The sequence below is a fragment of the Tenrec ecaudatus genome, chromosome 16 (assembly GCF_050624435.1).
Source record: "Tenrec ecaudatus isolate mTenEca1 chromosome 16, mTenEca1.hap1, whole genome shotgun sequence".
NCBI classification, from domain to species: domain Eukaryota; kingdom Metazoa; phylum Chordata; class Mammalia; order Afrosoricida; family Tenrecidae; genus Tenrec; species Tenrec ecaudatus.
The window spans coordinates 561190-584933 of record NC_134545.1 but is presented as its reverse complement, the minus strand read 5'-3'; the positions used below and the strand labels follow the sequence as shown (position 1 = coordinate 584933).

General features: G+C 57.5%; 1 protein-coding gene across 1 annotated transcript in view; it reads right to left on the bottom strand.

Moving 5' to 3' along the window:
* Positions 1-8571: 8571 nt before the first annotated feature.
* GALNT9 (polypeptide N-acetylgalactosaminyltransferase 9) overlaps positions 8572-23744 on the bottom strand; it is a 71194-nt gene continuing 56021 nt past the window's right edge. The window contains exons 7-11 of the mRNA XM_075534298.1: positions 12185-12370; positions 11305-11442; positions 10001-10096; positions 9499-9666; positions 8572-9041 (exon numbers count right to left, since the gene is read on the bottom strand). Coding sequence (XP_075390413.1) covers positions 8895-9041; positions 9499-9666; positions 10001-10096; positions 11305-11442; positions 12185-12370 — 735 coding nt within the window. The 3' untranslated portion in view covers positions 8572-8894. The remainder of the gene's footprint in view (positions 9042-9498; positions 9667-10000; positions 10097-11304; positions 11443-12184; positions 12371-23744) is intronic.

Below are 23744 nucleotides of genomic sequence, written 5' to 3'. Positions count from 1 at the left end.
GGCGGTAACTCTTTATGGGAGCAAAGAGCCTCATCTTTTTGGACAGCTGGTGGATTCGAACCGTTGCCATTGAGCTAGCAGCACAACGCATAGCTCCTTACTGCAGGTATAAAGGAGACACTTTATCAGTCAGTCCACAGCACAGCTGAATGTAATTCTTAATTGACCACCGCCCACATTCTCCCACAAACAAGACCAGACTCCTGAGCCCCCAACGAGGGCCCGGAATCTGAGGAGGCTTTGAAAGGAAAAGGACTTGCTTGAACAATAAACTGAGAGGACACAGCTGTTCATGCGGATCCGAGTGGCCGATCCAAGCTTTCTCACTCGGCGACTTGCAGTCAGAGCCCCTACCCCCACCATCTGTCAGGAGCCTCGACGGCCCTTTCTGCTTCCTAAGCAAAACAGTGAGTGGGTGTCAAGGGGAAGAAGCATACTCAAAGGACAGGTGGTTGTCTGCGCCCACCCTGTCACCATCCCCAAGAGGGAGAGAGAACGCTCCGTCCGTCCGTCTCACCCCTGCCTCCGCCGGCCCTGTGGCCTTGCCTGAGTCGTCTCCGCGTTCTATCGGGGCAACAGTGAGCAGCGACGGCAAGGGGCGCTACACGACAGGCTAACTGCAACACGAGCGTTTTCACACACTGGGAGAGAGATGAGGCTTTCCCCTGTAAAGTCTTGAAAAAAGCAAAACAAAAGTCACTGCTATTAAATTGGTCCCGACTCAGAGACCCTACAGGACAGCGTAGAACTGGTCCTATGAGGTTCTGCTTTTACGAAATCAGTTTATTGTACCCCTGTGAGTTTGAGAGACTAGCTTTAAAAAAATCATTTTATTGGGGCTCATACAACTCATCTCAATTCATACACACATCCATTGTGTCAAGCACATTTGTACATTTGTTGCCCTCATTCTCAAAACACCTGCTTTCCACCTAAGCCCCTGGCACCAGCCCCTCATTTTCCCCTCCCTCCCTGCTTTCCCCTCTCTCATGAACCCTTGATAATTTATAAATTTGGTCATATCTTACACTGTCCGACGTCTCCCTTCACCCGTTTTTCTGTTGTCCGTCCCCCAGGGAGGGGGTTATATGTGTATCCCTGTAATTGGTTCCCCCTTTCTACCCCACCCTCCCTCCACCCTCCCGGTATCACCACTCTCATCACTGGTCCTGAAAGGATCATCTGTCCGGGATTCCCTGTGTTTCTGGTTCCTATCTGTACCAGTGTAGCCAGCTTTGTAAGGGAGAATTGGGATGATAGTGGGGGTGGGGTGGGTCGGAAGCCTTTAGGACCTAGAGGAAAGTTGTATGTTTCATCGTTGCTACACTGCACCCTGACTGACTCAGAGACTGTAACTCTTCATGGGAGTAGTGAGCCTGGTGCTTCTCCCATGTGTGGCAGGTGGTTTAGAACAGCTGACCTTGTGATTAACAACCCCATGTGTAGCCACTATGCCACCGGTGCTCCTTTTTGCTGGCGCTCCTTTTTGCTAGCCCACCCTATTCCCCTCTCCTCCACACTCCCCTGCCTTCCAGGGCAACAGCCCACTGGTTGAATTCCGAGTTCCGGAGCTGCGAGTTCCACAGGCAGACCATAGCCTCCCCAAAGTGCCTGCTTCCCATGCCCTTTTCAGGGCAAAAAAACGGTGAGCTCTTCCTGGCAATTAAAACTGTACTATAAATAGCCCACCATCAGAATAAAATGTAGGTATCTGCTTCTGCAGCCTTGCTGGTCCTTCCAGCCCTGCCTCCCGCCCATGGGGGGGGGGGCAACATCTCCCACTTTGGGAAACGTGATGTCCACTCAGCTCGTGCATTCTGGGAGCGCCAGCCTCGGTGGGTGCTGCAGGACCAGGGTCACTCAGCAGGCACCCACAGAAGCCAGGTTTTGAGAGAAAACACTGTGGAGCCCACTGGGCTGCGTCCTGCGTGGTCTCCCTCCCACCACGCCCGCAGCGTGGCCAGGCCACCTCAAGCTGAGCCGTTTGCAGAGCGGCTGGCCCAGCAGCCAGTCCTCCCGAGCTCACCAGGGCAGCAGCGGCTCTGTCAGCTCGAATTAGCACAGACCAGCCATTTAATTTAATTTAAGAAATCACTACCCGGTGCTTAAAAGAGCAGGAAGAAATAACAAACAAGGCTTCTCGTCTTATTTATCCCCCAGCAGTTAACTGCTCGACTTATCAAGATTGTCAGTTTAATTAACTCCGGCTGTCTGGGCGAGAAGTGCATATCGATCCCATGCCCCTGCGTGGCAGGCCCGGCCGCCACGTCCACGGTCTCTCACGGTGCCCAGGGCAGCTGAACTGGGCCACCGAGCTGCGGCGAGCACTTCCCGCTGGCTCTCCGGGACCCCGCACACCCACCAGGGCGCCCTCGGGTGCCCGAAGGGCAGCGTTAAAACAGTGGCGCACACACTATGAAAACCCCAAACCAGGATCGGGGTCGCAAGCGGTCCCGGATAGAGTGGGAGGAAAACGTGGACGGAACCTCCAGGGAACACGGGCGAGCAGGCTCACTGCTCTGGCAGGGCGAAACGCACGCTGGACAGCCGGCCGGACAGGCGCACCCCCACAGGCACCAAGGGCCCCCAAACAGAACCCGGGGGATGGGGGCAGTCAGGAGAGGAGAGGGACACGGAGAGCAGAGTGCAGCCACACCGAGGGTGCACGCACTGCTGACCGCGAAACACCGCGGTCCCGCACCTTTCACCCCAAGCACCACCGCGGGCGGGTCCCACGGGGCAAAGCGCACCAGCCCCGCTCAGGGTGCCCCAGGTGTGGCGGGAGGGTGCTGGGGCTGGATCACTAGGCCCTTCTTCCGCAGCGGCTCTGTGAGCACCGGGGCCACCCTTCTGTGCTGACCAGCCAAGCCCACACGTACTGGGCCCTGGGGCCCCCGCTGAACCCTGCAACCTCAACGCCACCCCAGGGTGTCAGTCCCAGCCGCCCAGCAGGGCCACGCACGCACCCCACCCCACCCCCAGGCACTGGTCCACCGCGGATGCTGGACTCACTTCTGCTGGTCCGAGGCTGCCCTCTGGCTTGGGCTTCAGGGACAAAGGCAGCCCACGTCCGCCTCTGGGCTGCTGGAGCGGTGAGGCTGGTCTACCCTCTGAGGAGGAGGAGGAGGAGGAGGAGGAGCCCGCAGCCCCGCCCCGCCCCGCCCCGCCCCACGGCAGCACGAGCACCTGACGCACGTGGACGGACAGGTGCCTACCAGGCCAGTGAGCAGTGCGCGCTGCAGCTAGGACTCACCCCGAGCCGATCGAGGTGCTGCAGTGCCTGGCTGGCCGTACCCCAGGGAGCTCGCCCTCCTAACTGGTGGGCCTTGCCCAATCAAATGAAACCTCCAGTCAGCAGCAAGCCCACCATCACCACAGGAGACCGAAAGGGCAGCCGTTGCCCCCAACACAGCTCCAGAGACAGAACTGAGAGGAGAGACAAGCCAACGGATTTGGGGAGACCCCCAGGACGTGGGAGAGTGGTGGCGTAGGTGGAGTGTGCAACCAGCCCATGTCAGGACACAAAACGTGTGATCGTTGAATGGAAAAATCCGTGTGCTCTGTCCACGTAGGCTAGGCTCGACAGCTTCTTAAAAATCTATCAATTATCCATCCATCATCTAGAATGGCCTGTAACATGTCTAGCCATGGATTAGCTTCCCACCTCTGTTTCCTCTCTGACCTCTGTGTATCCATTTCTCACTCTTCCGAGGGAGGGAAGACGTCCCCGTGAGGTTTGCCGTGTGCCTGACCCAGGGCAGCATATGATTGCCTCCCCTACACGTACGTGGAAGCTGGAGTCTGCTCTGAGGTCTGCCTCTCCGGAGGTCCCTATGCCCCACGCTGCTTTACACGATTGGCCCTCTTGTATAAGGGGCCCGGGAGATGCAGTGCTGGGTTGCTAACCACAAGGTTGGTGGCTCAAAGCCGTCCACCCTTCCATGAGGGAAAGAAGAGCTGTGTTCTCGTAAGGGTTGCTATGAACACACTGTGAAATGTGGAAGAAGTCCTGCCAGGCACTGTGGGGTAGACCATGAGCTCATCACAGGGCTGGTCTGGCTCCCTGTCTCAATCCAGTAGGAGTGTCGCCTCTCCTCTGCAGGAGGCCCCAGGGCCTCCTCTCCGGGCTCTGAGAAGGGGCTCAGCACACACCCACATGCCTGGCAGTCCTGACATGCCTGAGAGACTCCACGTTATGAAGACGCAGGCTCTCCTGGAAGCATCTCTCGGGACGGTGACAATTTATGTCCTCATTTTTAATTCTCTGCCGCCAACCGCACAAGACGTGTGGTGTTTTCAAACAGAAGATATTGATTTTGCTTCTGCTTTTCTGCGAGCATGACCATTCATCTCTTCTGAAGATGCATGGAATGAGGGGCACCTGCACCCTGTACCTTAGAGACGGTGGGGGGAGGAGGGTGGTAATGATCGTGGGGCCATAGGACCCAGGGAAGCCGGAGGGTATCCCCCTTCCCCAGATCTCAGAGGTGCAGTAGGACTTCTCCCGTGCAGTCCAGTTTCAAATGGGCCCGGAGTGCCAGAATGGGTGGTGTTGGCATGATCATGGCAGGATCGTCATGATAATTTAGTGGCAATCTCTGCTCATTCCAGGGCGCCCCTGGGGCTTCTCCTTGGGAGAACTCAGAAGATGCCAGAAATGGGTGACCACCTGGGGTCTGCCGTGTGGTGAGGGTGGCCCCCTCCCACACCCTCTGTGCTCACCAGCCCTCCTCCCACTGCTGTGGCCCAGGCACAGTGGGGACGGGGCTCCTGAGCACCAGGTAGGGAAGGAAGGTGTCTGTCTTGTCGTGCTCACCTGCACGGAGGGGTCCTCAGAGCTTTCCCGGGGACACTGTGGGTACTCACGTGTGCTTGTCATCTTGCTGTGTCCGGGTCCCGCCGAGCACCCGGCTGAGCCGCAGGCAGCCTGCCCCGCTCACGTGGTCCAGCTGTAGGGCATGCTCTGCGTGGCCTTTGCCGAGGCCGGAAAGCCCCTCAAAGGGCGCATGGCCATACTGGCCCCCTCTGCAGTGGGGGGCTGCACGGTTGTAGGGTGGGAGACCCTGTGGCTTTTGCTTGCCCACCACTCGTCCCCAGGACGCCCCACTCCTAGACAAATGTGCCTAATAAAGACTTGTTGAATCCTCAAAGGGTGAGTGAGTTCCCAGTGAAACTGCTCTGCAGGGTTCCCAGCGGCGGTGTTTAGGAAACAGGTCACCAGCCCTTTTTTCTGGGCACTCCCAGGTGGACTCAGAACACCACCCTTCCGCCCAGCAGCTGGGCGCATCACCTGCCCTCGCATCTTGACAGGAGGGCCCGAGACAAGGCCTGTGTCCCTAGGCGGGGTCCCAGGAGGCGGGCCTGGGGGATCTGGGGGGCCTAGCAGGGAAGGGGAGAAAGCGGACACAGTGCACTCCTGTTTCTGAGACAGGGGAAGGCTTAGAAAGGCCAGCTCCCCTCTGCCTATCCGGGCAGACACCTGTTCCCGGAACCGCCCTCACCGAGCCACTCAGGCAAGCAGCCATAAACGAAGATTTATTGGAGCGATAAGCATTTTTATTAGGCAAAATTAAATTCTGATGCACATTATCTCTATCAAGAGTGGAGGCAAGGCGGGAGGGAGGAGGGGAGAAAAACAGGAGGGGAAAGGAAAAAGCTACAAGGCTGGCTCCCTGCTTTCACCTGGGGGCGCCTGCTCCCTAACAGGCTCGGAGCCCCCTTCCCAGCGCAGGGAAGGTGGGCTACAAACCAGCCCGAGGCGCTTTCAACAAACCGCGTGGGCTTTCCCGAGTTATAACTGGATTCATGAGAGCAGCGAGCCTGCGAGGACGTTCTATTAAATTCTTGCTTGGCTGCTGGAAATGTGGGCCGTGGTCTACAAGGGAACACATACCAGACCACAAAGCTGAGCGGAGGGGACTCAGGCTTGGGGTCAGGCAGCTCAGGCTATGACCCCGCTGGCCTGACCCAACTCCCCACGGCTCCTTCTCACTCTTTGAAGGCTTACATGAAATGAACATTGTGCATGTATCAATCCCTTTCCCTTCCTGCGCAGACTGCAGCTTTGCTGCGCCTGCTTGTTCCAGGAGATTTCTTTATCCTGTTCCTTAGGGGTTTCTACGTAATCATCCAGATGCAAATAACACCAGTTTTAATATTCTCTTTCGACGTCTATGCCTTCCATTTGTTTTCTTGCCTCATCGCACAGGCTAAACCTTCTAGAATACCATGAAGTGCACGGTCCTGTCTCCCTCCCTCCGGCCCCCTCTTCCCCACCCCTCTTCTCTCCTTCACGTTCCTCTACCTTTCCTGCCCCTTCAAAGAGGACATCCGGAAAGAACTAGGTTTAGGACCCATCCTACCCAAGTAGAACCTGTCTGTGAACGTAACCAAAGAAAACCCCTCTTTTCACATAAGGTCACATTTTATAGGCCCAGGAGTCAGGATTTCATATTTCCAGGAGCAATAATTCAAACCTGAACTGCACGTGGGAGCTCACGTGAAGAAATAAGGTGAAATCTCCATGACCTCATTTCCTGAAGCAGGTCATTTGTTGTCATTGTTAGGCGACGTCGAGTTGGTTCCTCTTCACAGTGACCCCATGTAGTGGAAGACCTTCGTCTTTTTTCAGTGGCCTCCGACTTTCTAAGCACAATGTCCCCTACTGAGGACATGCCCAATGCATGTAAGGTGAAGTCTTACCACCCTTGCTTCTAAGAAACATTCTGGCTGTACTTCTTCCCAGGTAGACTTGTTCATTCTTGTAGGAGTCTAGCGTACTCAGTATTCTGTGATTGCACCCTAATGGACAGTCATCAGTTCTTCGGTCTTCCTTAGTCACCAGCCAGCTTCTGCGGGCATGTGAGGCGGGTGAGAACAGCACAGCGTGGCTCAGGCACACCTTCGTCCTCCAAGGGGAGCTTGCTTTCATTCTTCAACCTTGAAACTCAAGTCTTCAGCTTTACTTCCGTTCTTTCTACCTGAGGAACTCCGTGTTCTTCCTTTTTGGTCTTTCTAACTCCAGGGTGTTTGAACATTTTATTACAACACTTCATTGTGTCCTTAACTGCCCGTTGAAATGTTCTATTCAACTCTTTTACATCATAAAAATATTTCTTCCGTTTGCTTCAGCTAAATTTACACTCTCTTCTGACATCCATTTTGGTCTTTTCTGGCTTTTAAAAGACCTTTTATGCGTACGATGCCTGCGATATCAATCCCATAATGCACTTGGTCTTTCAATTGTGCCTCATGCTCAATGGCCAGTGCATCAAAGCTACCCTTTTTTTAAAAGCTATTCTTGAGATGGTCTCTAAGATTGAAGTAAGATATATGCAAGGCCATACTTTGGCTCTTGGGAATTTGTTTTAATTTCATTCCGTTTTAACTTGAATTTGCTTATGAGTAACTCTTCTGAAGAAGGTCCGGCCTTGTTCTAACCCGTGACGCCGAGCGTCTTTCCTACAGATGCAGGGTCTTTGATCCCTAGGTGGCCCATTTGGCGAGGTCCATGTGTATAGTTGCCGCTTAAGTTGTTGAAAAAGGATAACTGCAATAAGTAAGTCGTGCTTCTTGCAAAATCCTTTCGTGTGATCCTTGGAGTTGTTTCCACCAGGGAAGCCACGTTTTCCAACTCTTTCTTTCCAACGTTTGCATTCCAATCCCCAGCAATCCTGAATGCATGTTGGCTGCGTGTTTGGTATCCGACTGCAGAATCCCTCAGCTCCTTCCTCACTGGCTCTCGTCGGGATGTGTAAATCTGAGCAGTGGCTGTACTCCCTGTAGCCGTATGGGTGTAATTCAGGACAGATCCTGAAATAGTCTTTCTTTTGGGGGATGATGAGTATGACATGCCACTCCTCTTGAGTTTGTCATTCCCGGCAGAGTAAACCGATTCAAACTAGGGAATACCGGTCCATTTCAGCTCACGGATGCTGAGGATATCGATCTTTATCTCTGACACTGCATTTTTAACAACTTCCAGGTTTCTTAAAAGTGCACATTCCGCTTTGTTGAGTGGATGTTTGCAGCTGTTTCTCAGTGTGAGTCGTGCGCACCAGCAAATGAAGACGCTAAGGGCTCTGGCCATCCACACCACTGAAGTCAGCTCTGCTTGGAGAAACCAGCTCTTCCCCCGGTGTCTTCGATTGCCTGCTGACCTGCGGGATCCATCTCCCAGCACTCTGTCTGGCGGTGCTCCCCTGCTGCCTGTCAGGGCCTCAGGGGCTAACCTGTCAGAAGGGGACGGACTGTTCCTTCCTCCTGGTCTGTCTGGGTCTGGAAGCCCTGCTGACACCTGTCCACCACGGGGGACCTTGCTGACCTTTGAGTTTGGGGAACAGGCCCGAGCCTACTCACTGTTCTAGACAGTGAGGAATGCCTCACCCCAGGTGGGCCCCTCTCCCCTCCCCTGACAGGGCCCACGGGGTCCCATCTCTGATAACCTGGAGGTAGCCAAGGGCCTCGCTCTGTGTCTGTGTTTGAAATACTAGGGCAGAGCTTCAGCATCCCAGCAGCACACAAGCCACGACTCACACAGACGAGTAGAACGCTTTATTTACACGGGTGGCTGATGGCTGTGGGCACTGCTGATCCTGCCCACGGCCCCTGGGTGACAGGAGAGCAGGGACCCCTGCAGAGGAGGCCTGGGCGCCCACTCCTGCGGGCGCTGTGTACAGGGGTGTGCACGTGCGGCAGGGGGCTGCCCCAAAGTTCTGGAACACCGTGGAAAGGCACCTGTTTCTGGGCCAGAGGAGGCAGAGGAGGCCGATGCCCAGGACTCGGCGTTGGCTCCCAGCATCCAGGGTGTCAACCGGCCTGATGACATCCCAGGGGCTGTCCAAAGTCTGGCCAGGCTGCTCCAGGCCTGCGGTCTCCAAGGGACCACTTGGTGGTCAGTGACGCCCATGCTTGAGCCAGTTCCTGATGGTCCACTTCTGGCCAGAGCACCGCTGCACCACCAGCCGAAGCCCGAAGTGGGCATCCTTGGCCATCTCCACCTCCAGGCACCGGCCTGTGTCCTGGCTGACAATGGGGCCGCCCTGCAGGGAGCCGGCTGAGTGGGCTGCAGCCTCACTGAGTGCCTGCCCCATGCGGCCGCCCCAGGGACCAGGGCCTCCCTGCTCCCCCACGACCTGTCCCAGCCACCCACCAGCTCTTCCGCCAGCTCCCTAGGCACGAAGTGGAGCCTCGGAACCAGGGCCCAGATGGGCTTCTCCCCAAGGACACGCCGGTGGAGAGAGAGAGGCAGGCAGCAAGACAGACAGACAGGGAGAGACAAACAGAGACAAAGAGGGAGAGATGGACAAGAAGAGAGAAACAAACAGAGAGTAGACAAGAGGGAGAGAGCTAGAGATGGGGGAAGAGAGGCCAGGGACAGTGAGACACAGAAAGAGATGAGAGAGAGAGAGAGAGAGAGAGAGAGAGAGAGAGAGAGGTGGACTGGGAGCGGGAGGGGCAGCAGGAGAGGGGCAGGGCTCTTGGTGTTCGCCCGCTGACCTGCAAGAAGTCCCACAGCCGCTGGGCGGGCCTGGCCACGTCCTCACACTTCCTGAGAGATGGGGTACGGCCCTTGCCATCATCCACGAGGCACCTCGAGTCGGGCAGGAAGGCGGTGGAGCCCAGGGGCCCCAACTGCAGGAGCCCCTCAGCACTGTACCTCACCAGCTGGGGGGGGGGGGCAGGGCTGTGTGTGAGGGGCCTTGGCGCCGTGCTGGCCTCTGTGCGTGTCTGCACCCATCCCCAGAGATCTGCCTCTGCACCCATCACGCGAACTCTGTTCGCACGTCACCTCAAGGTCACCGATTTATGGGTGGGAAAGCCAGAGTGTGGGACCTCGCAGGCCTTCCTGCTACCCACCGGGCAAGGAGGACCCACAGGTACCTGCCCCTCCTGGAGCATATGCTCAGGAGACCTAGGGGCCCAGGCAGGCGTAGCAGGGCACCCACCCCTCTACCCCTGTGCTCCCAGCACGAGACCAGCAGGGTGTGGGTGACCCTACCTGGGAGGACATCCCGTGGCAGGGGTACAGGATGGCCCGGTCATCATCTTCTGAGCCCTGGTCCAAGCAGTAGCCACTGGCCTTGCTATTTCTCACCTATGACCAGAGAAAGCCCAGGTCAGTCACCGAAGGGCCAAGGTGAGGCTGGGGGGCCGAGACCCTCCCCTCCCCTCCCCCCCTGTCAGGGAGCCAGGATGGTGAGACTTCAGTTCACAGGCCCTGGGCATGTCATCAGAAGGGGCCAGTCCTAGGCAAAGGACATCATGCTTGGTGAGGTGGAGTGGCATCCAAAGAAACTGACCGACACGGCGGCTGCTAGAATGAGCTTGGACATGAGAATGATTGGGAGGGGTGAGCGGGGCCGGCAGTGCTTCTTTCAGCTGGGCACAGGGTCACTGTGTGCCAGCACCAGCTGGACACCATCCAACAACTCCTGCCACTCTTGCTTGGGGCAGACTCCTGAGAAAGCCTGGGCCTGGGGCCTGGGGGCCTTCCCAGGAGAGGGGCCCCGAGGAACATGGGGGGAGGGCAAGGCCACAGAGGGCATTCCTCCCCTGGGATGGTGTCATTGGCTGGTGGGATCATTGGAAGGGAAGGTTCGAGGATGCAGACAGAACTCGACCATCAGGCAAAGATGGAAGCTCAGCGACAAGCAAGGAGGCCTGTGGGACAGCCTCCGGATGTCTGTGCCCCATGCATGTGAATTTGCAGGTCTCCTGCTGGGAGTTGGGGTGGGGCGTGGGGGCGCAGCCTGAGAACTCTGGGTGGCCTGAGACTGGTTTTTCTTAGGAGGACACAGCAGAAATGACACAGCTGAGGCCAGTTCCCAACTCGGGGACCTAGCCACTCCCACCCTGGCCCAGGACACCCAAGCCACCTGGAGAACAAGCTGAGGCCAGTCAGCTGGGGGCGAGGCACCATGTGCCCAGCTGCAGCCAGCCTGCAGTCTTCCAGGGAGCCGGTCCTGGCTGGCCGCAGTGGGAAGCAGCAGCATGGACAGGCCCCGCCAAGACCGTCCTGGCCTGGGCCCCAGCTGCCTGTGGACCCCAGACAAAGTTTGGGTTGAGGCCCCTGTCTGTGCCAGCGGCTCCTGTGGACCCCTGGTTCACAGCAACAGCCGTGCGGCCGCACCAGGTGAACCAGGTCGTCTAAGGAGACTCAAATACTGAAGAATGTTAGCCAGGAGGTGGGAGCGGTACTGTGGGGCAGATTGGGACCTATTTATATGTGAGGAAAACAGAGTCATGTCTGTCTCTGCAGGAAGGGACAACAGTACCCTTCTGTGCAGGAGGGCAGATCGGTACCTCTCCGTACGTGAGGGTGTTGTTGTAGATCCTCATCTCGGGGTACACGTTCTCCAGGTACCACTTGAAGCTGCGGCACTTCAGTCTCTGTCGCAGCGCCACCCGCTCGGACACGTCCCCAAAGTCCACACCGGGGTTCTGCAAAGCCAGGCCCCAGGGTCGGTGATGGACTGGAGCCCACAGCTCAGGCCGCTCTTTCTGGGACCTCTCAGAGGCTCAGCTCGGGGCAGCCCTCTGACCCAGAGCCTGCTTCTGCCCCCATCCCTGCCATGCCCCCACTTGTGTGCTGGTAACACAGAAGGTCCCTGCCTGTGAGCCTCATGAAGGGTTAAGCCAGGAGGGGGCCAGCCAGACCCTGCACATCCCGAGCTTCTGAAAGGCTGGCCCTGACTGGCCGCAGGAAGGTTACTGCTAGGCCCTTACAATGTCCTGATGAATAAAGCTGCTTGTTCGCATGGATTTGTGGGGTGGTGGTGGTGAACAAGAGTCCTAGGTTCACCTGACATCCAGTGTGCACTCACAAACACCCCCTCGAGATTCTTTGGAGCTCAAAGAGACTGCGAGGTGGATTTCCATCAACAGGGACCCTGCATTCACGGTCAAGTCCCAGCAGGCTTGGCTGAGACCCTCCCACCTCAGTGGGCAGAGAAGAGTCATGCTGGGGGCTGGGGAGGCCTCGCCCCAGATGGTCAGGTGCCTTCTCTGAGGCCTGACAGGCAAGGCTGACCCGGAAGATGACTCTGAGCCTGTCCCAGGGACGCATCACTCTGGCCTGTCCCCCTCTTTACATGGGTCCCGCGATTCCACCCAGGGGGTCTTGGTGCCCTTCCAGCTCCCTTGCTCCATACCCCAGCCGAGCCCGGCCCTGACCCCAGCTCACGGTCATGGGGATGTTCCAGGCCATGTACACGTGGGACTTGAAGTCGTCCATCCACACCTCAGCGGCACGCAGGGCATTGCGCTTGGCATAGTAGTCGATGTCGTTGTTGTAGGGCTTCTTGGTGCGCTCGATGTGGGCCACGCGGGAACAGGGCAGTACCTCCATGCTGCCCCCGCACTGCCACACCTGTAGGGCAGAGAGCTGGCAGGGTTGCAGGGCTGCTGGAGACCATTCCTCCTCCACCCTTCATGGCCGTGGGCTGGGGGCTCCAGGCGGCTCTGCTCACGGTGGGTGGATGGGTGCCCCACCCGGGTGGGTGCCTCACCCAACACCCCCTTGCCACAGCCACCGCCTCTGGCCTGCGCTGGGCATCCACCTACCCTCTGATGGAAAAGCGTGTGTTTGCTCGGCAAACACATTCAAAGGGCTCGGAAGACACAATCAAAGGAAAGAGCCTTTGTTAAACAAACAGGGCTTCAAGCCACCCCAGATCAACTCAGGATCCCAGGCTAAACAGCCTGCTGCCTCCTCCGTCAACAGCAGGCCAAAACAGTGTCCGGAGGTCCAGAACCAACCCCCCTGAGAGACACCGGGTCATGTGCCCTCTTCTCTGTGCAGGGCCTGGTGGCTCAGTGGCTAAGTGATGGGCTGGCAACAGCGAGGTGGGCAGGTCGAACCCACCAGCAGCTCCTCGGGAGAAAGCTGAGGCCGTCTGCCCCTGGAAAGCCGAGGAGAGGGCAGTTCCTCTGCCCCGCATGGGCCAGGAGGGTCTGCGGCCGTGGGTGGCACTTCTGTATCGTCCTACATAAACACATCACAGGCCACCTTAGATGAAGTCCGGCCAGCATGCTCCTTAGAAGGAACGCGTCCCAGGTGCTTTGGCCTTGTCAGCAGGAGAGGCCAGTCCCTGGCGAAGGGCACTGTGCTGGGTCAAGTGGAGGCTCGGTGAGAAAGGAAGGCCGTCCAGGAGAGGGACGGGCACAGTGGCGCCAACAGCGGGCTCAAACAGAAGGGCTGTGAAGCTGGCACGGGACCAGGCGGTGTGTGAGTGGGACCTGGCTGGTTGGCTCCCCACAGCCTCCTTCCCTCTGGCAGGTCGACTACAGCCCCCCAACGACTCGCAGGGCGTCGGCTCAGACAGGGATGGAACCCAAAGCTGGCACTGTGGGTACTCAGAGAGGGGCCCCAGCCCCTGGACGCTCAGGGTGCCCCCATCATCATCCCCGGAAGCTCTTCTTGGGGTGAGTGTGAGCCCAAGCTACACAGACACCGTGGCTCAGTGGGGCGAGTACTGGGCCCCGGGCCAGCAGTTCAAATACACCCTCTGCTCCTCAGAAGAAAGGTGGGTCTTCCTGCTCCTGTAAAGATCTACAGCCCGGAGACCCCATGGGCAGTTCTAGCCTCGACTGGGAACAGACGCCGCGTTTGTGAGCCGGCTAAGCCATAGTCAGGCAGCTTCTTTCCTGTCCCTGGAAAATGGATTCCCCTCAAGGTGGGGTGTGGGGGACTCACTGTCTCACCCCGTGTTCTCTGAAGCCCACATCCCTGCCCCGGATGGAAGCGGGGAGCCCAGGAGGGAGTGGGGAGACTGCTGAGATGGAGGGCCCCCACCACAGCAGCAGACAGGGTGTGCAAACTGGCGGTGCGACTCGTGTCTGCTCCGTGAGCGTCACCGGACCCAGAGTGAGAAATAGATCTCCCCGGGCTGTCCAGCCTGCCTCCAGGCCATCCTCGACTGTGGCCCCCGGGCAGCGGTGCCCGTTCATCCAACAAACCAGCACGGCCTCCGCTGAGGACCCACACGAGGCCCCCACCCTCACCTAGCCTGCCCTCCCATTGAGCGTCCACAGAGGGCGAGGGTCCCCTCCTTCAGACAAGGTTGTGCTCACAAGCTCTGATGGGTATTTGTTTGGGGGCCAGGGCCAGCTCTCAGCCTTTTGTCTGAGGGGACCCAAGGAGAGTCCTGTGTGCTCACCTTCAGGAAGGGAAGGGGAGGGGAGCATGGTCCACTGGGTGATTTATGGCGTCTCCTGACACAGCCCAGGGCCGGAGCTACACATCACAGCTGACAAAGTCAGACTCTCTGGAGCCATCTGTCCCCTGCTGCAAGCTCCAGGAGGTACAGCAGGGGTCATGGGGAGGGAAGGGTGCCCCCAGCCCCCCAGTCCTCCACTCAGAGCCCTTGCCCCTCACTGCTCGAGGATGCCCGCCTCTGTCGGAGCTCTGGCCCGCCTCCTCATCCGTCCTTCAGGGGCCTCTGCAGTCCTGAGTGGCGCTTCACATGGGATGGACCCAGCCTCATCTTGCCCCTGTCCCTTTCCATGGCCCAAGCTAATTCATCTGCTTGCCCTGAGTCTTGAAGTTAGGGGTGGACATTCAGACCCAGACTGTGGGGGATGATGTCAGGAGATGCTGGAGGTGGGAACAGTCCCCAGAAGAGGGTAGAGGGGGCTGAATCCTCCCCTCACAGGAGGTCTTGGTATCTGGGGGCCCCCGAGGGAGCGGATTCTAGCTCCGTGCCCACCCCACCCTCAGGTCAAACAAGACTTAAAACAAGTCTGAAGAAGCCAGCCCTTTGCTCCAGGGAGACCTGATCTGAGCAAAGAGCAGACGCCTGGGGAGACTGAGGCACTGGTGGCCCTGTGGGACAGAGAGAGAACCACACCCTGGGCCACCAAGCCCTGAGTACAACACTCCTGCTCGGAGCAGCCAAAGCACAGAGAAGACCATAGGGCCGGCCGCACCATGAGACATGACATCCTCTCACTGACCCACCGTGCTGCAGGGGACAGCACTGGAGACACAGTGCGGGAATTGTGCCCGGTCTGAAACACCCCCCCCCCCCACACACACACCAGGACAAAACCCAAAGGGAGCACAACTGAGCAGCAAGGGAAACACAGCAGTGAAGTCCCCAAGGAATCCCGAAAAGAAACCAGACAAGGGAACAACAAGACATCTAAAATCGATGGCGAGGAGGGTAGAGAATTCCTGGTGGGATTCAGTCAAGGGCAATGTAGCCGAACAGATTTACTGAGAGCCCAATGAAGGTCGAACATGATCGTGGGACAGGAAGGAGGAAAGTAAAAGGAAATAGAGGAAAGAACTAGGAGGCCAAAGACATTGATAGAGGTATAAAGATAGCCATGCACATATGTAACTCTATTAATATATAACAATAGGGATATAGGCCTATGTACATATGTTTTTATGCGATGTATTAAGGAAGCAGACGAACATTGGGCCTCTACTCAAATCAGTGCCAGACCACTTTGTTCTAATAACCTGGCATTCCGTGATGCTCATCCTCCCTATATGATCGCTGAAGACAAAGCGGGTGCATAAGCAAATGTGGTGGAGAAAGCTGATGGTGCCCAGCTATTAAAAGATACAGTGTCTGGGGTGTTAAAGGCTTGAAGATAAACAAGCGGCCATCTAGCTCAGAAGCAACAAAGCCCACATGGAAGAAGCACACCAGCCTGTGTGATCACGAGGACGCCGACAGGATCAAGAACCAGGTATCAGAAGACCCCAATCAATCATACTGATGCAAACCTAACATCCACAATGACATTTAATTCAATAGTAAAAAGAAGACCAATGAGAGAAATACACACTGCGTCAGCAAGCACCCTCACTGTCCACCTCCCTCAGCACCCGCCTGTCCATCCCTCCCCAGGCAGCGTTCCTGCAGCAGACCAGGCAAGCAGATCCGAGGCCCTGGCCCTGCTCCAGAAGCATTCTTCTCCTCCATGTTATAGTTAATGACCTTGTAATATTTTATGTATATATGTATTCTTTAACGAGGGACCAATACATTATCTGACTGGCAGAATTATTTTCTGCCGAGTTCCCTGGGAGATGGATGTTCATGCAAAAGCAAGGAGTTAAAGGTGCTAAAACCACAGCTTTAAGGGAAATAGATTCACCCTCTATAAATTCCAGACAAACACCAGCAGTCAATTCTCCACCCTACAGGCCACAGGCCACCCGCTCCCTAGACTCGGGCCAGGGCTCTGGGGCGCTTTCCCTCTTGCAACCCGAGGAAGGCCTGCCAGGCAACTCCTGAGGCTGACATCGCACTCCCTGCCCTGAATGAGTGGTGGCAAAGGCTGAGGGACGTGAGATTGGTTGGTGCCAACAGAACGGGGCAGACGGGGCTCAGGCCAGGGCCGAGTCTAGCTCCAGGAAACCTTGCTCAATTCTGTTCTCCCCCCTTTAATGAGAGGCCTGATCTGGAGGATGACAGACCACATGGAGCGGAGAGGAGCTGCTCCTCCGGGCCAGCCGCGCCAGCAGCTGGCTGCTGAGGCCCCACGAGCCCCACCGAGACCACAGAATCCTGGGACAAGTGCACGGAGCTTTTAAGAAGCCTGGACATTGTGGAGTGGTTTGCTACCTTGTCGAGAGATGAGTAATACAGGACGAATCAGCAAATGCCACTGGCAGAAGTCCTTGCTCTCAGTGGTTCTCCACCTTCCCAATGCCATGACCCTTTCATACAGTTCCTATGTGGTGGTGACCCCCCCACAATAAAATTATTTTCGTTGCTACTTCATCACTGTCATTTTGCTACTGTGATGAATGGGTCGACTCCTGTGAAAGGGTCGTTCGACCCCCAAAGGGGTCGTGACCCGCAGGCTGAGAAGCGCTGCTCTAAGATGTCCCTGTCTGTAGCCCAGCGCTGCTGTTGGGTTGGTGGCAACTCCTAGCCTCCTCCTAGGACGGAGGGGAACTGCCCCACAGGGCTTCTCAGACGGGGCGGTTACAGAAGCAGACCGCTCCATCTTCCTCCCGGTGGATCCTAACCACCGCCCTTTCAGTCAGCTGACCCGTGCCTAATCCAGGGTGCCAGCAGAGCTCAGGCTGCATCTAGCGGGTCCTAATAAACAGTAGTGGCATGTGGGCTCCCTGCTGCACTGCCTGCCCGGGACAATCCTAGCTCCCAGCCCTCGTTTGAAATGACTGTGAAGAGTACCCCCTAACTCCCAAAGTGTCCTGGTTTGGATGACATGCCTGGGGTCACCTTGGTAACGCCTCTATTCCAAAAAGTTCTAAAAAGACCTGGGTGAAGTGGGCGCTGGATTAAAACTCCAGGGCAGCAGTTCTCAACCTGTGGGCCACGACCCCTTGTGGGGTCGAACGACCCTTTCACAGGAGTCGCTTAAGACCATTGGGAAACACATACGTATTTTACAATATATAATTACATATTGTTTTGTGATTAATCACTATGCTTTATGTTTAATTATGCTCAATTTGCAACAATGGAATTATATCCTACAGATCAGATATTTACATGACAATTCATAACGGTAACAAAATAACAGTTATGAAGTAGCAATGAAAATAATTTTATGGTTGGGAGGGTCACCACAACTTGAGGAACTGTATGAAAGGGTCGCAGCATGAGGAAGGTGGATAACCACTGCTGAGCAGGTAGGATTGGCTGTCCACAGCCTTGGGCCCTGTCCCGGCTGGCTGGGGACAAAACAAGGAACCCTGGCAGGATCAGGAGTGTTGGTGTCTGAAGGAGCTGCCGGAGCTGCCGGTTGGAGACACGAGGTGACGCTGCAGCCTGAGCACGGCTTGGCACCCGGGGCTGTGGGGACTCAGAGCCTTTACCAGTGAGCTGAGCTGGAGCCAGGAGATGCTAATGGATGCCATTCACATGACCTCCATGTTCCTGCCACACCCACCTTGTAGTTTAACCACTAATTATCCCAATCAACTCAGCTAATTACTACCCAGACAGAAACAGCAAACAGGGAGGGAAAAGAGCAGGTGGGGGCCAGGCAGCTGCTGGTGAGGGGTGGCTCTGGTTGCTGCTTACAGGAGCTTGCTCCAGGACGTGATGGTGGACTGAGCACATGGCCCCCGAGACTCTCCGAGAGCAGGGAGACTCTGCCTGCAAGTAGCACTTCCTGCAGGGCTTTGGAGGCTACATGTGTTCATGGATGCGGTCTGCTAGCTGTTCCTCCTGCAGAGTGGCTGGGGGGTTTGAACTGCTGGCCTTGGTGTCAATGGTCCAATGCCTAACCTGAGGAGTCACCCGGGCTCCTGATTCTTTGTAAACTGTCAACTCACTGTCATTTAGTCAATTTCCAACTCAGAGTAGAACAGCCCCTTTGGATTTCTGAGACATTAGATCTTCACAGGTGCAGACAGCCTCATCTTTCTCTCACAGAGCGGCTGGTGGGTTTGAACTACCAACCTTGCAGTTAGCAGCCCAACACCTAACTCGAGGCCCCACCAGGGCTCCTGACTCTTTGTAAGGAGGGGCGGTATTTGGAGGCAGCCCTGAGGTCAGTCCTTGAACCATGCTACACTGCTTTGGGCCAGGCCAGGCACCCTGCAGAGCCCAGCCTAGTAGCCCCGCACACGCTCTGCACCTGCAGCCGTCAGCAAGACCCCAAGAGCAGCTGGAATTCTCCCACGGTCTCCACCCCGGGAACCAGAGCATTTGTTTGGAGCGCCTCTGCCTCTGCCTCTGCAAAGCCAGCAGCGCCCACAGAAGGAGAACCATCAGGGAAGGAAGCTTGGTCTGCTGCTTGCACTGTGATGGGACCAGCGCTGTCCATCATCTTTACTGAGGAGGCTTCAGGCTCATCCCATTTGGGCACAGCCTCCCTGCCATCCCCAGGCAGGAGCCCGAGGAGACACAGGTGCTCTGGGACTTGAAGCTCTCCCCGCCACCACCCCCTTCCTTCATGGCCCCATGCGTCCCAGGGTCCCAGCTCCGCCAAGCCCAGTCTGGCCTTGAGACTGCTGCAGGCTCCTCGGTGACAGCCGGCCGCCCTCCCCTGGCACTGTCACCGTGTCCCACTGTTGTGGCTGCCGTGCTCCTGGGATGCCCGGCGCTGTCAGCATGTGGGCAAAGCTCTGGAAATCTGGACTCAGAAGCCCAGCCTGTCCTTCTACTTCCTAACGCAGCCCATGGGAAGAGAGGGCTTCCAGAGGAAACAACAGGATGTTATCAGAGAACATGCTGGAAGGTGAGCCCTGGGGGCAGCCGGCGGGGGCACACCGGAGATACAGTGGCCACAGCAATGGACCAAGGGTGGTGAAGATGTGGAGGGTGGACCAGCGAGTCCTTGTGTTTCGCACAGGGTCACCAGGCGCTGGAGCCGCTCCAGGCGGCAGCTAACAACTGCCTAAGCAGGTGAGTGGGTGGCTGGAGAGGTGCCCCAGAGATTGGGGGGAGGGGCTGCAAGCAGGGAGCAACCCTACCCCCTTTGAGCTCAGCATCTGTCCCTCTCCTAGAGGGCTTTGCCCGGCCACCCCTCCTTCTCCAGGGGTTGCTCCCCACCCGGGGCTCCTCGGGAGCATGAGGGCACTGCTGGGGTGGGGGTGCTGGTGCCCTCGTCCGGAGGAGGCGTTACTGGTTAGCCTCCTGTTTGCAGACACCGCAGCGCAGTGCCTCTGGCACATGGGTGGAGCAGCAGGAACTGGACTCCCCTGTGAAGTGACTTCCGGGTCTCTAGCTCTGCTGCGTGCCATCCGCAGGAGCGCAGTCAAGGCTGCTGTTGACAAACGGCACCTCCTGGCAGGCAATTCTTGCTCAGGCTGTTGGTACGGGACGTCCTAACCCAGGGCCAGGTGCTGGCCCTGTGGAGGCCGGGCCATCAGGAGGGCTTGGTGGCGGGCTGCTGCCAGGGCAGAGGGGAGGCCGCTGCTCCATCTTGAGCCTGAGACTGGATCCAAGGGCAGTCCCTCTGCTGGGTCCCTAGTAACCCCCCGGCACCTCCCCTGGATGAGCAAGTTAGAGGCTCACTCCTGATACCATGCATAGCTGCCAGCAGGCACGGTCTGTCTCCTGGCTGGCATCTCCCAGCAGCTGCCCTCTATGGGGAAGGAGAGGAAGGGGCTGGAGGAGATGTCCAGGGGTGTATGGCCAGGTCTGAAGGGGTGTACAGCACACCTTTCCCCTGTAGCACCCAGGCCTTCACTCCACAGGGACACCGAGGGGTGACACAGACCCAGGGTACACTCACAAACTCATCTATCCATCCTTCCTGCCTTTCACCCAGCCATCACCATCATTAGTCTATGCAGCAGTGCGCCTCTGGCTGGGCATGGGGTGAAGCCTATGGAAACTGGGCAGCAGGGTGGACAGCACTCCTCGCTTGGCTCCCCAAAGTCAAGGCAGTGGGCACCAACGTCCAGGCTGAGCACAGCAGGTGCCTCAGCATTCCTGCCTGCCCAAAGAGCCTCATACCTGGCCTGAGCCTGAGAGGCCCCAGCCAGCTTCTACCTTCCCCACCTTTAATGAAACACCAGGCTTTCTAGTCTGTGTGTGTAGGTGTCACTGGGGAGCTCCACCACTGGAGCCTGCTTTTAAAGAAGAATTCATGACCTGCCCATGCCCGCCCGGCCCCGACCAACCGCACCAGCTTCAGGAAATGACAGCCCCTCTCCGGCAGCCCCAGGCTGCAGCCTCCCTCCCGTCACACGCCACACTGGCTCTGTCACTCTCCGGAGGCAGAGCCTGGCTGGATTGAGCTCTCTCTGCAATGACATATCCCATTTCCCAGGACTCCGCTGGGCTCCATTCTTAAGTTGTGACAAGAAAACATCTCTTCCCAGGCTCTGTGGGTCTGTAACACACACAGACGCTGTACAAACAGCAGGGTCAATGTTCCTGTTCTTGGACCGGAAGCCTCGGAGCAAGCCTTCATTCCATCTCAAATGAAAAGAAAATGCGGGGGTTCGGGGGGGGGGGCTGTTCTTTTCGTTTCTTCTAAACAAGCGGTTTCCAGTGTGTAGGCCAGCGGGCGGCAGCGTCACCTGGCTGAGTAAGGCGAGCACAGTGTGTAGGCCAGCGGGCGGCAGCGTCACCTGGCTGAGTAAGGCGAGCATCCTTATGCCCCACGGGGCCTGCTGGACGGAGCTCCGCAGTTCAACAAGAAGATGCTGCCAGGTGGGGGACACTCCACCAAGTGCTCCAGGCTCTGGCCCCCACCCACCCTTCCCCCCCGATAGCTTTTCAAGGAGAACACACTGCTATCAAGTTGGTTCCAGCTCGCAGCAGCCCTGCAGGGAACAGCAGCACTGCCTGTGGGGTGGAAACCCCATGGCTGCAGTCTCCATGGGGACAGACTACTTCCTCTACCTCCCGTGGAGGGGCTGGTGGGTGGGCCCAAGCACCAACCTTTCAGTTAGCACCTGGTGCTTGGCCGCTGAGCTACCAAGGCTCCTTAAACTTATAACGCCTGAGCCAGAACCAAACACCCTGAGGGAATGAGCCACCGAGCAAAGGACTCAGGCCTCCAACTCAGGGACACCAGGTCCATTGGCACAAAAGCCCACAAAGCCAGTGTTCCACGTGCCACACCAGGGAGTCCTGAGTGGGGTCTAAGGTACAACTCTTGGTATCTCCACATCCGCAGTCGAGAAGGGTGAAGAAACCCAAAGGCGCGAGGAAACTGTTAGCCCAGGGGACGAAGGGCTGGTGGGCCACGCCAACCCTGTCTCCGTGACCCTGATGGTGCCCGGCCACCGCAGCTGATGCCCATGACGGGATCACACTAGATTCCTGAACAGAGGGGGAGAGAAATGCGGAACAAAACTCAAATTCACGAAACAAACCAACAAAAAACAACCAAGCTTTCTGATAGAGACTGGTGGAACCCCAGAGCCTGCGGCCCTCAGTCGCCCATCAGGCCTGGACTGGAGCTCAGCCCTGTGTCTCAACTTTCAGCTAAATGAGAAGCAGGCCTATCTGGGGGGTGCGGGGGGAGCAGTGACCACAGGGAGGTGCAGGTGTCTCAGGGTCTCCAAGGGTCAACGGGCTTAGAAGGCTCAGGGCAGAAAGGGACCGGGAAGTGGGACAGATGCAAAGAAGCCTGCAGGGAGGACCTGGAGAGAAGGCTGGTGCATCGTGGGGCCTGCAGTCTCTTTGCTCTGTGGACTTTCACGGAGTCACAACAGAAGGTTTTTGCTTTTCCCATGACGAAGCCCAACTACCAATGATTCTGCTCCGCAGGGCTTCCCCACAGGCTTCCCACGGCTGCCAGCTCCACTGAAGCCGACTGGGAATGGCAGCGGGTGCAAAGTGCTGCCCGCTTTCGGGCCGGCGCTTAACCACTGTGCCACCACCGCGCCTCGCCTCCCAGCATGAAGCTCCCTCTGACGCTCTGCCCCTCTTTACCGAGGTCCTGCCCTTGTGTGAGGCTTTGCCAGGAGGCCCTCGGAGCCCTGGCCCCCAGAAATGGGGAGGATGGACTTGACACTTGAAAAGGGAAAGCAGGTAGTCAGTCTTGCCCCGAAAGGAAGTGCATAACAGATGGATGAACTTTGTAAAAGCCAAAAGCATTGGTCAGTGTGTTGGGCTGGCCGGGGTGTGGCTGGGATGCCGGAAGTTACTGCCTCCAGCATCTCAAATGCCAGCCAGGGTGGACACATTTCAGGGAGCCTCCAGACCAGGAAGAAGAGTTGGTTTTACTCCTGGAAAAATTAACCCGTGACAGCCTTACTATGAACAGCGTCGTAGGGCCACCCGACACAGTGCCAGGCGTAGCAGCGGAAAGCCCCAGGGTACCAAGCAACCAACGGCAGCCGCCCCGGACACAGACCCATCTGGTGTCGGGCCAGAAGAGGAGCCCTCGGTGGAGAGGCGTCAGGTGACGACGGAAGAGGAGCTGGCCCCAGTGGGGTGGGTGGAGCACAGTGTGCAGGGCAGTAGAGCATCACGGAGAAGGACAAGGCCGCTCCACGGAGACCGGTGCTGTGGCGGCGACGGGGAAGCTACAACACAGCCATGACGGCGAGGGCCGGGCGGGATTGGGCATGTTTCCTGGCTGAGAGTGGGCACCCTGACTGTGGCTGAAGCTGAACTCTGAAGCCGTGGTTGGTGCCTGTGGAGTGAGGACTCTGAGACGCCTGCACCTGGAACTGGGCTGACGCCATGCCTGAGCAAGGATGCTGGTGCCTGGAGCACCTTCTTCGGGTGAAAGGTCAGCTGGGGGATTCTGAGGCAGGGACCCCAAGGGGCTGGGTGCGAGCACCTGAAAGTTCCCCGGTGGAGGGTTGACTCCTGGGGAAGAGAAGCAATCAAGAGGGAGTGGCAGAGCCAGGGGATCGAACCCTGTGAGGCGCCCATCAGATCGCATTGGAGGGCAGGTGTAAGGCCGGAGAAGAAGGAAGAGGAAGCCGGGTCTCCAAGTGAACACACTCTGTAAGAGACGGCGGAGTGGCTTCCTGGCTTGCAATCGACCCGGTGCGCACCAAGTGGAACCTCAGTAGCAATTCTTTTGGACTCGCCCGTGTCTCTAGGCACTTCCAACCCACCCCACTGCTGTGGGTTCATCCGACTCCAGTGACCCCACAGGACAGGGCAGAACTGCGCCACGCCGTGTCCTATGGGAGCAGACGGCCTTGCCTCCCTCGTCCTGAAGGGCTCCCTGGTAGCAGCTAGGGAACTAGAGCGCTTTCAACACTGTGCCAGCAGGGCTCCTGGGGGCACGTGACAGAGGGTGAGAGGGCCATTCCCACTGGGGCAGAAGGTCACAACGTTCCGTGAATAGTCCACGCAATCACCACCTTACTTCCGAGTGTGTGT